Source organism: Neoarius graeffei, chromosome 22 (assembly GCF_027579695.1).
Source record: "Neoarius graeffei isolate fNeoGra1 chromosome 22, fNeoGra1.pri, whole genome shotgun sequence".
NCBI lineage: Eukaryota > Metazoa > Chordata > Actinopteri > Siluriformes > Ariidae > Neoarius > Neoarius graeffei.
The window spans coordinates 3140905-3152999 of NC_083590.1; the positions used below are offsets into that span (position 1 = coordinate 3140905).

Below are 12095 nucleotides of genomic sequence, written 5' to 3' on the forward strand. Positions count from 1 at the left end.
TACATGAATTTGCTGATTATTATTACTGTATTCCTAATTCTATTTCAAAATGTTGCTTTCCACATATTTTTTTTATGTTTATTGCCACAATAGAAAGAGCAGGGTGAGAGAGGAGACAGTGGACCAGAGGCCAACAGGGATGATTATGCAGGGTCACAGGTGAGAAGAGAATATAACTAGCTATGTCACTACTACTATTCTTAATTCTATTTATAAATTTTACTTTATAGGATTTATAGATTTTGACAGTATATCATTTTAAAGAACTAAAGTCGGTTCCCTGGTGCTGTGCTGTTTGTGGTTATGTGGTTCTTTAGCTGCTAAGGAGAGGTGCAACTGAATGCAAGAGGATGATAAATCACTCAATAGACCTCTGAACAATTTGTCCCCCTGACTTCTAAAAATGATGGCCACGCCCCTGAGTGTGAAGTTTCCCCAGACAGGTAAAGTTGCTTTCATTTTCCATTTCAGCGCTGTTACGAAATGGCCTCGAGTAAAGGTAAGCAGCAACACGTCTTTTATTCAGAGTACTATATCACACGCTTTAAAATGTTAAGTTTTCATCATTTGTTAAAACTCGTTTCACTCTTCAGCCATATACGGGTTTTATAGGACTATTTTATAAGCTCAGCCATGTCAGTATTTTTCTCCAGACTCCTCTGAGAAAGTTACTGAACCGGTTCCTGTTTTTCACTGAACTCAGAAGAGTCGTCCGGGAATCTTAGTCCGGAGGCCCGTGTCGGGGATTTAAAACAAGAAAAATAATTATGCAGATGTCACCTCGTACTGAGAAAACCCCTCTGATCTGATGCCCTTTGATCAGGAGGACAGAGTGACAAGAGGAGCCTTGTGATCATGCGTCTAACAAGCGAGAGCAGAATGAAAAAACAGGCCGAGGTTCAAGGAGCATTTAGAAACCAGAGTTAAAGCAGGTAATGTGTAAAATTAGAGGAGCGCTGGACTGGAACTGATCTGATACTGAAGGATGGAATTGTCTCTTTTTGCAGTTAATTTTAACTCCCTCTCATATACACACAGTGCTGAGTGTAAATGAGTGCACCCCCTTTGAAAAGTAACATTTTAAACAATATCTCAATGAACACAAACAATTTCCAAAACGTTGACAAGACAAAGTTTAATATAACGGGAAAGTAAGGTTAATAATATAAACTTAGATGACACATTTTTCAGTTTTACTCAAATTAGGGTGGTGCAAAAATGAGTACACCCCACAACAAAAACTACTACATCTAGTACTTTGTATGGCCTCCATGATTTTTAATGACAGCACCAAGTCTTCTAGGCATGGAATGAACAAGTTGGCGACATTTTGCAACATCAATCTTTTTCCATTCTTCAACAATGACCTCTTTTAGTGACTGGATGCTGGATGGAGAGTGATGCTCAACTTGTCTCTTCAGAATTCCCCAAAGGTTAGAGCCCTGTGGCCGGCGAGGGCCTTTCTGTGTGGAGTTTGCATGTTCTCCGCGTGGGTTTCCTCCGGGTGCTCCGGTTTCTCCCACAGTCCAAAGACATGCAGGTTAGGTTAACTGGTGACTCTAAATAGACCGTAGGTGTAAATGTGAGTGTGAATGGTTGTGTGTCTCTGTGTCAGCCCTGTGATGACTTGGCGACTTGTCCAGGGTGAACCCCGCCTTTCACCCGTAGTCAGCTGGGATAGGCTCCAGCTTGCCTGCGACCCTGTAGAACAGGATAAAGTGGCTAGAGAAAATGATATTAGATGACGAGGCACACAGATTAGTCTGTCACTGTAAGAAAGTACTCCTAATTTCTACTCGTTATGGTTATAAGACACCTGTCAACAGAATGAACCTCTTCCAACCTCTCCACCACCATGGGCAAGACCAAAAAACTTTCAAAGGACATCAGGAACAAGATTGTAGACCTGCACAAGGCTGGAATGGGCTACAAGACCCTCAGCAAGAATCGTGGTGAGAAGGAGACAACTCTTGGTGCAATTATTAGAAAATGGAAGAAATACAACCCTGATTCCAAAAAAGTTTGGACAAAGTACAAATTGTAAATAAAAACGGAATGCAATGATGGGGAAGTTTCAAAATTCCATATTTTATTCAGAATAGAATATAGATGACATATCAAATGTTTAAACTGAGAAAATGTATCATTTAAAGAGAAAAATTAGGTGATTTTAAATTTCATGACAACACCACATCTCAAAAAAGTTGGGACAAGGCCATGTTTACCACTGTGAGACATCCCCTTTTCTCTTTACAACAGTCTGTAAACGTCTGGGAACTGAGGAGACAAGTTGCTCAAGTTTAGGGATGGTAATGTTAACCCATTCTTGTCTAATGTAGGATTCTAGTTGCTCAGCTGTCTTAGGTCTTTTTGTCGTATCTTCTGTTTTATGATGCACCAAATGTTTTCTGTGGGTGAAAGATCTGGACTGCAGGCTGGCCAGTTCAGTACCCGGACCCTTCTTCTATGCAGCCATGATGCTGTAATTGATGCAGTATGTGGTTTGGCATTGTCATGTTGGAAAATGCAAGGTCTTCCCTGAAAGAGACGTCATCTGGATGGGAGCATATGTTGCTCTAGAACCTGGATATACCTTTCAGCATTGATGGTGTCTTTCCAGATGTGTAAGCTGCCCATGCCACACGCACTAATGCAACCCCATACCATCAGAGATGCAGGCTTCTGAACTGAGCGCTGATAACAACTTGGGTCGTCCTTCTCCTCTTTAGTCCGAATGACACGGCGTCCCTGATTTCCATAAAGAACTTCAAATTTTGTCTGATCACAGAACAGTTTTCCACTTTGCCACAGTCCATTTTAAATGAGCCTTGGCCCAGAGAAGACGTCTGCGCTTCTGGATCATGTTTAGATACGGCTTCTTCTTTGAACTATAGAGTTTTAGCTGGCAACGGCGGTTGGCACGGCGAATTGTGTTCACAGATAATGTTCTCTGGAAATATTCCTGAGCCCATTTTGTGATTTCCAATACAGAAGCATGCCTGTATGTGATGCAGTGCCGTCTAAGGGCCCGAAGATCACAGGCACCCAGTTTGGTTTTCCGGCCTTGACCCTTACGCACAGAGATTCTTCCAGATTCTAGTCAAGTCAACTTTATTGTCAAATATGCTATACATGCTCAACATACAGCACAAATGAAATTTCAGTCCTCTCTGACCCACAGTGCAAACAGGCAATGCAATAAATACAAATAAAAATAGAATAATTGAAACAAACAAACAATATAAACAGTATAAACACTCTAGATAGGAACTAGACATGGACTAAACGCTCAGACAAACGATATAAACAGTATAAACACTAGATAAAAAGAACTAGACATAGACTAAACACTCAGACAATATAAACAGTATAAACACTCTAGATATGAACTAGATGTAGACTAAACACTCATATATGGATGAAAATCTGCTAATGGGTAATAATATGTAACAAATCATGTCAAAATTCATATTCTTTTATTGAAAAATTAAACTACATCATATTAAACTTTTATTATTTTATTAAACATATTAACAATTGAAAAGATAGTAATCACACTGGATTTTCAAAAAAATCATCTGCGAAGTTATCAAATCTACGCTTATGCATGTTATTTTTTGACGGAAAAAAATGAAGTATTTTTAGTTTTTTTTTCTCCTTATTTTACAAAACTCCATGCATATAAGAATGAAATAATCAGGTTTTTACAATACTTAATGGAAAATATCAAAGATCTTTCCAGAAAATGAGAATATAATTATTTAAGAAACAGGTGAAAAGATTCACGACCAAGAGCCATGGTGATAACTTTTCTGTTATCACTTATGAACTGACATAACACAAGAATTCATTGTGAAGAAATCCTCATAACATAACAGTAGTAACTTACTATTAACATTAAGGATTGGAAACAGGACTCTGTGGAACAATACAATATTAAAACACATGTGGGTTAGTATACTTATGCATGTTACTTTTGACGGACATAAATTACCAAAGATGAATTCATTGAAATGTACTCTAATTGCACTATAAGATCTGACTAGGGAAAGGGGAATATGAATATTTAAGTAACAGGAGAAATCTAAGACTAAAATTATAGAGTAAAATTTATAAATGAAGACTACAACATGAGTATTGCACACAGCCGGAACTGTCTGATAGTAATATGCATGCACCATAAAGTAATAAATGAGACTTAAAATTTGGATTACAGCCATGGAAACATATTTCTGGGCCATCAATCTCTTCCTTTTTCCAACAAGTCCACTTAAAGCTCTCTGACTCCAGAAGGAGACCTGTCTGACCTGTCTGACATGGTGACAAGTACACCCAAAACACTCTCTGACTCCAGAAGGAGACCTGTCTGACCTGTCTGACATGGTGACAAGTACACCCAAAACAAATTTTATTTATCTTCAATTGGAGGACGTAAAAATATAACGTGCATAAGAAATGTCCGTCAGATTGTAACGTGCGACTTCCTGCTTCCGTCAGGGACCAGCACATTCCACACGATCATTCACCCTCCCGGCAAATTCTTTCAGTTGCACTGGCGTCAATTTTTGTTTACATCCATTATGAAGTATTTCAGCCAGTTCCCCGATCGCTACGGTTCATTTTTAGTGAGTGAAGAACAAATCTATACTTACGTGCGTTACGTATTATGCACGTTAGCTTTCTTGACAGACTGCAAACACACGCTGCTCAGGCGGCCAGTTTCTCCATCTTCTCGGAAAGCGATGATGTCATCAAAACTTGTGGTAGTGTGGATTTCCTGGAGGTTTGTGTATCCTGCGGTGCTATGCCGGTCGGAGATATACGATACAGTCTTGTGTACGTTATTTTCTGACAGACAGCGATCCTTTGATTTTACCATCGATGTATTTTGAAAACAGGCAGATTCCAAGGCGAGAATTAATTATAAATCAATTGGTGCTTTTATATTAAAGTGATTGATTACATATATTGTTCTATATTAATGTTTTTAGTTGGAATATTCTTATTCACAAGTTGATGTTGACTTCTGACGGAGACAGTAACGTGCATAAGGGGTTTTTTTTTAAATGATTTTTTCGTGTTTAGAAAATGTGCAGGCCCATTGTATGTGGTTTTTTAAACACTTCAGTAAACCTGTTTTATGGAGTGTAGTTGATTTAATTCCGACAATAAGTTGTATAGCAATCAAACCTTGTCGAAGTTGGTTAGTCAGAACTGTTACGGCTGGGTGTCTAAAATTCACCAACTTCAAAAAATTAATTCATGATTTTATTGGGAAAATATAGCTTGTGATATCTGAAGTTGTCAACATTATTTCTTAGAGCAATATTATTTTATTTAAACAAAAAAATATCCAATTTATGTTTAAAATAGTGGATGGAGATGATTTTTTATACATGTCTCACCATTATTACCCATTAGCAAATTTTGACTCATATATATATATATATATATATACATACACACACAAATTGGTTCAAATAACCAAACAGTCAAGGGCACTTGAGGTATAGCAGGTAAACATGAAATAAGCAGTATAAACAAACTAGCAGCTGTTAAGGTGAGGTAGTGCGGAATAGTGCAAATGAGCGAGGTAAAGTGAGATGTGTGGTCCCTGAGTTCAGTGTGTTAATGAAAGATGAGATGGTGTGTGTGTGTTGGGGGGGGAACTGTGAGGATGACGTCAGATGCTGAAGGGGGGCAGGGGTGTGTGTGGGCAGAATCTGTGGCAGGGGGCAGAGGGGGGAGGAGGGGCAGAACAGGGAGGGAGTTGAGCCTCCTGACCGCCTGGTGAAAGAAACTGTTCTTGAGCCTGCTGGTTTTGGCCCGGAGACTCCGCAGTCTCCTCCCCGACGGCAGCAGGCTGAAGAGGCTGTGAGATGGGTGGGTGGGGTCACCTGCAATCCTGATGGCTTTGCGGGTGAGGCAGGAGTTATAAATATCCATTAGAGAAGGGAGAGAGACACCAATGATCCTCTCAGCTACTCTCACGATGCGCTGCAGAGACTTGCAGCAGGACACGGTGCAGGCGCCGTACCACACGGTGATGCAGCTGGTCAGAATGTTCTCGATGGTGCCTCTGTAGAAAGTGTGCATGATGGGGGCTGGGACTCTTGCTCTCCTCAGTTTGCGGAGGAAGTACAGATGCTGTTGGGCTTTTTTGGCCAGTGATGCGGTGTTGTTGCTCCAGGACAGGTCTTCAGAGATGTGCACACCCAGAAACTTGGTGCTGCTCACCCTCTCCACTGCAGCACCGTCGATAGATAGTGGAGCATGCTGGGTGTGCTCTCTCCTGAAGTCCACAACAATCTCCATCTTCTCCACGTTCAGGCAGAGATTGTTGTCCTTGCACCACATGGCCAAGTGGCTCACCTCACTCCTGTAGATTGTCTCATCATCATTGTTGATGAGACCCACCACAGTCGTGTCATCCGCAAACTTGATGAAGAGATTTGAGCTGGATGTTGGTGTGCAGTCGTGGGTCAGCAGAGTGAAGAGGAGGGGGCTTAGCACACATCCTTGGGGGGCCCCCGTGTTCAGTGTGATGGTGCTGGAAGAGTTGCTGCCGACCCATACAGTCTGTGGTCTCCCCGTCAGGAATTCCAGCAGCCAGTTGCACAGGGAGGTGTTGAGTCCCAGCTGGTCCAGTTTGTGAATGAGCTGCTGAGGAATGATTGTGTTGAATGCTGAGCTAAAGTCTATGAACAGCATTCTGATATGCGAGTCTTTTGTCTCCAGGTGGGTGAGGGCTGAGTGGAGGGCAGTGGAGATGGCATCATCGGTCGAACGGTTGGACTGATATGCAAACTGGAAAGGGTCCAGGGCGGGGGGGAGGGCAGACTTGATATGCCGCATGACTAGCCGCTCGAAGCACTTCATGAGGATGGGAGTGAGTGCGACAGAGCAGTAGTCATTGAAGCAGGATGGAGACGGCTTCTTCAGGACCGGGTTGATGGTGGTGGTTTTGAGGCATGTGAGGACAACAGCTTGGCTCAACGAGATGTTGAAGATGTCTGTAAAGACATCTGTGAGCTCCTCGGCACAGTCTCTCAGGACACGACCAGGAATGTTATCAGGACCCAGGGCTTTCCGTGCATTTGTTGTCCTGAGAGCTCTCCTCACGCTGTCTGGGGAATGCGTCAACACCTGGTCACCAGGAGGTGGTGGGGTCTTCTGTGTCGTGGTACTGTTGTCTGCCTCAAAGCGAGCGAAGAAGTCGTTCAACTGATTCAGCAGAGACGTGGAGTTGTCACAGGTCTGTGGTGAGGGCTTGTAGTCTGTGATGGTCTGAATCCCCCGCCACAGGTTCCTGGTGTCTCTGCTGTTGTTGAAATGGTCAGCAATGTGCCTGGAATACTGTCTCTTGGCCACCCTGATGCCTCATGACAGATTGGCCCTAGCTGTCCTCAGGCCCACCTCGTCCCCAGCTCTGAAGGCGGCATTCCAAGCCCACAGGAGCCTATGGACTTCCCCTGTCAGCCATGGCTTCTGATTGGCCCGAATGGAGATGATTCTGGTGACCGTAACGTTGTCCATGCACTTCCTCATGTAGGCAGTGACGGTCTCCATGTACTCCTGGAGATCTGTGATGTTGCTGTAGGCAGTGGTGTAGTGGAGATTTTTAAAGTGGGGGTACGCGATTCGTGATGTCTCCCCTTCTCCCCTCCCCTCTCTCTCTCTCATTCTGTTCCTCTCCCTCACCCCATTCCCCCACCGTGGAGGCGGGGGCCGGCTCCACCCCATTCATTTCTATGGAATTAATTGAAAAAAAAAAGCACTTTTTCAAACATCCGCTGCTCTGGCATGCTTTCACCTAGAGACATGATTCAAACTCTAAAACGTAGGAAAACTTCTCCTCTGTGGATCTGGCATTCAACTTTTCTGCTAGGTTCTACACTTTCGGATCAGTCCCGGCTCAAACACCATGTGGGTTCCGGGAGAAAATCCAGCTTTTGAATGGGTGTCTATTGCATTACACACCAGTGCATCTCGTTTACTTAGAGTGTAGAGAGCTTGAAAAAATAGCTCAAACTTTCTCGCTTAAACTGTGTTTTCAGCCACAAATTTCACTCTACAGACATGATTTTCTCAAAAGTAGTAGTAAAACTTGTCCTGATTCACACAATGTGTCTACCTAAATGATAGGATTTACAGTTTTTGAATGAGAAGCCTCAAACTGAGGAGAGTGCAGCCGAGAGGCCTCATTGACACCCATTATAAATGTGACAGAAAAGTCACTCATTTTTAACTCGCTCTAGTGTCCTCATTTTTAACACTACAGACAAAAAAATTACATCAGTGTATTCAGGAGACCCCTGTAGCGCTCACTGTGAAAGAATTTTGTGAATAGCTGCTTTCGTTTTCGAGTTATTCGTCATTGTTCGAGGCCTGCTCCTGAGCAAAAAACAGCAGAAAACTGACAAGATCTTGTGTGACTCAGTGCTCCTGCTCAGGCCCGTTGCCATGCTGACTGGGGCCAGTGAGGGAGCAGAGAGGGGGGAGGGGGCTGCTGTCTCAAGCACACACATAAATCATGGCATTGTAGCTTCATAGCAGGTCACACATTCACGGCCAGCAAACATGCGTGACCGAATTGCTTCGCGCACTGCATCCTCTCACAATTTCCTGCAGGGGAATGGTCACCTCGGGAGAAGTGGGTGGATGGCGTACCCCTGCGTACCACGCCCACTACACCCCTGGCTGTAGGTGGCCTCCTGTCTGAACATGCTCCAGTCAGTGGTGGAAAAACAGTCGTGGAGTGCCTCTGAGGACCCCTCTGGCCACACACGTATCTGTTTTGTAGCTGGTTTGGTGACTTTAACCAGCAACCTGTATGCTTGCATTAGCATAACAGTGGAGTGATCTGAGGCCCCAAGGTGGGGGAGGAGTAGGGCTTTGTAGACATCTTTATGCATGGTGTAAACATTGTCCAGCGTATAGAGATCTTGCAGTCACGTGACCGGAAAGTACACAGCCGCCATCTTGTCGGTAAAAAACACAGCTGAATACTGCTGCACTCGTGTACAGAATGGATCAATTTCAACCGATGGACTACACGGCTCATTTTTCTAATGAACAGATAACTAGATATATGTCTAAAATAAACGACCTACAGATTAGTGACCCTTATGGCTTACCGGACGTAGTTTTCACGACCATGTCAGTGGATTTTGAACTGCCAGAGGTGGAATACCCAGACATGTATAATTACCTCATTAACTTTCCCTCGCTGTTCAGTGGTGAAGCACTGCGTGCTTATAAATCTCTGGACAGTTATCTTTACAGAAATTCAGGATTTGTCAGCGACTCAGATGTGGCATCTTGTAAACAAGAAAATAACAATCCTCATTGGACGGGTAAGTCACTTAAGTATCTAGTATAGCACTGACCAGCTGATAATAGAATAGAATAAGGTAATTCCAGCTGTAATTCCAATTCGTCCATCTTGTTTACCATGGATCTGGCGTTGGAGAGGTAGAGGCTTAGCAGTGGAGATTTGAGTGGCTGTTTTCTGAGCTTAGTCAACAGGCTAGCTCTGCAGCCTCGCTTTTGCTTCCGCTCCCGACGCCGCCTCCTTCACTTTGCTTCCGATAACAATCCATGGAGACACCGCTGGTCTCGCTATCTCATCCGGAATGTTGTGCATGCGATGGAAATCGCTACAAACCGTCATTTTCTGCTGGAAACCAATGTCCAGTAAGTCCATACGGTTGTAGTGGATATTGAAGTCCAGTACAGACAAACAACACGCAAAAATACACACAAAAAACATAAAAAACGTACATAGGTAGGGAGAGCTTGTAGCTGCAGCTGTTGTAGTAGAATTGTATATAGTAGGGTTTTCCAGAAGAAAAGGTAGAAGTAGAACCAGAAGTAGAAGTAGAAGGCGGAAATATGGCGTTTGACTGACAAGATGGCGTCTGTCACAATCTGGATCGGCTGTGATGTCACATGCAAGTGCTCCATTGTTTCCACGTGTGGGAAAGTTGATATGTCTATAGAGTTTTGGAAACACTTTTGGGGTTTGCATGATTGAAATCCCCAGCCAGGATGAGGAAAGCATCTGGGTGGGCTGTCTGCTGCTCACTGATGTGCTGATAGAGATTCTCTGAATCTTTTGATATTATGCACTGTAGATGATGATCTGTTCAAACTCTTTGCAATTTTACACTGTCGAACTCCTTTCTGATATTGCTCCACTATTTGTCGGCACAGAATTGGGGGGGTTGGTGATCCTCTTCCCATCTTTACTTCTGAGAGCCGCTGCCACTCCAAGATGCTCTTTTTATACCCAGTCATGTTAATGACCTATTGCCAATTGACCTAATGAGTTGCAATTTGGTCCTCCAGCTGTTCCTTTTTTGTACCTTTAACTTTTCCAGCCTCTTATTGCCCCTGTCCCAACTTTTTTGAGATGTGTTGCTGTCATGAAATTTCAAATGAGCCAATATTTGGCATGAAATTTCAAAATGTCTCACTTTCGACATTTGATATGTTGTCTATGCTCTATTGTGAATACAATATCAGTTTTTGAGATTTGTAAATTATTGCATTCTGTTTTTATTTACAATTTGTACTTTGTCCCAACTTTTTTGGAATCGGGGTTGTATAAAATGACCACCAATCGCCCTCGGCCTGGAGCTCCATGCAAGCTCTCGCCTCATGGGGTAAGGATGATCATGAGAAGGGTGAGGGATCAGCCCAGAACTACATGGGAGGATCTTGTTAATGATCTCAAGGCAGCTGGGACCATAGTCACCAAGAAAACCATTGGTAACATACTACACCATAATGGATTGAAATCCTGCAGTGCCCGCAAGGTCCCCCTGCTCAAGAAGGCACATGTACAGCCCCATCTGAAGTTTGCCAGTGAGCACCTAAATGATTCAGAGAAGGCTTGGGAGAAGGTGATGTGGTCAGATGAGACCAAAATTAAACTCTTTGGCATCAACTCAACTCATTATGTTTGGAGGGAGAGAAATGCTGAATACAATCCCAAGAACACCATCCCCACCGTCACGCACGGAGGTGGAAACATTATGCTTTGGGGCTGTTTTTCTGCTAAGGATACAGGACGACTTCACTGCATGAAGGGGCTGATGGACGGGGCCATATAGACCCCTTTCACATGACGTCACCGCGCCGCAAGATTTTGTTAGGCGCCATATTGGAAAACCAAGTACATGCACTCACAATATAAAACAAAGTACGAGCGAGAGTAAAGTGACACGATGGCTGATAATTCTGGTTATGTGAGTACATTACCAGCTGCAGAAAGGGCAGGTATGTGGAGAAACCCGCTGTGATTGATGGGTTTGACCCATATGATAAGACTCGCGGCAAGGGAGAATGGAAACATAAGGAGGACCTGACACCAATTCTGCCATCTGTTTGCTACCCAGACATTGTAAACTATTTGTTGTTTACACCCAGTGCCTACACTCAGTGTTCAAACTATGCCAATATTTTTTGGGGGTCCCTTTTTTTCCCTTGGGGTGCTTGCGCTTGTCTTGGAGTGCGGATCTCCAAACACATGAGAAGCCTATCTTACGCACATATCACGCGGACTCCACACCTCCACACGCATCACGTCTGAAGTCATAACTCATCAGGGGAAATCGTGTCCGCATTGGCATGTTTAAAAAACAACCTCGCGTCAACAATGATACCACACGCAAGAAGAAAAAAAAAACAGTCAGGCTACTCAACAACCAACCTGGCAGCAGCGAGCAAGCCCCAAACCATCCCAAATTATTATTATTAAATTGTAGAAGTCTGGGAGGCTTGCTCCTCATACAGTTATCAACTTGGGGCCAATTTAGCATGTTTTAAATCTGAATTTCTTGCGTTTGCTTACCTCAAAGTGTCCGCAGATCATGCACAGACTTATCCATTATATCCACAGTTTTTTGCCAAGTCTCACACAGGTTTCTTTCAAGTCTACTGTTGGGCCAATAAATCATAAATAAAACAGCTCAGATTTGTTTGTTTAAGTCGTTTGCCACTCCACTTTATTCTCGTGGGTTCACATACCGCTGCTGTTATTTCCCCCTAATCACGAGTTTGTTGGTCTTCCAATATGGCACAGGGTCTGT

The 12095-nt window shown here is 43.4% G+C and overlaps 1 protein-coding gene across 2 annotated transcripts in view; it reads left to right on the forward strand.

Annotated features, from left to right (window-relative positions):
• The first annotated feature begins 448 nt into the window (after nucleotides 1-448).
• LOC132870532 (GTPase IMAP family member 8-like) overlaps nucleotides 449-12095 on the forward strand; it is a 38544-nt gene continuing 26897 nt past the window's right edge. For both annotated transcript variants that reach the window (XM_060904206.1, XM_060904207.1), the window contains exon 1: nucleotides 449-499. In XM_060904206.1, coding sequence (XP_060760189.1) covers nucleotides 484-499 — 16 coding nt within the window. In that variant the 5' untranslated portion in view covers nucleotides 449-483. The remainder of the gene's footprint in view (nucleotides 500-12095) is intronic.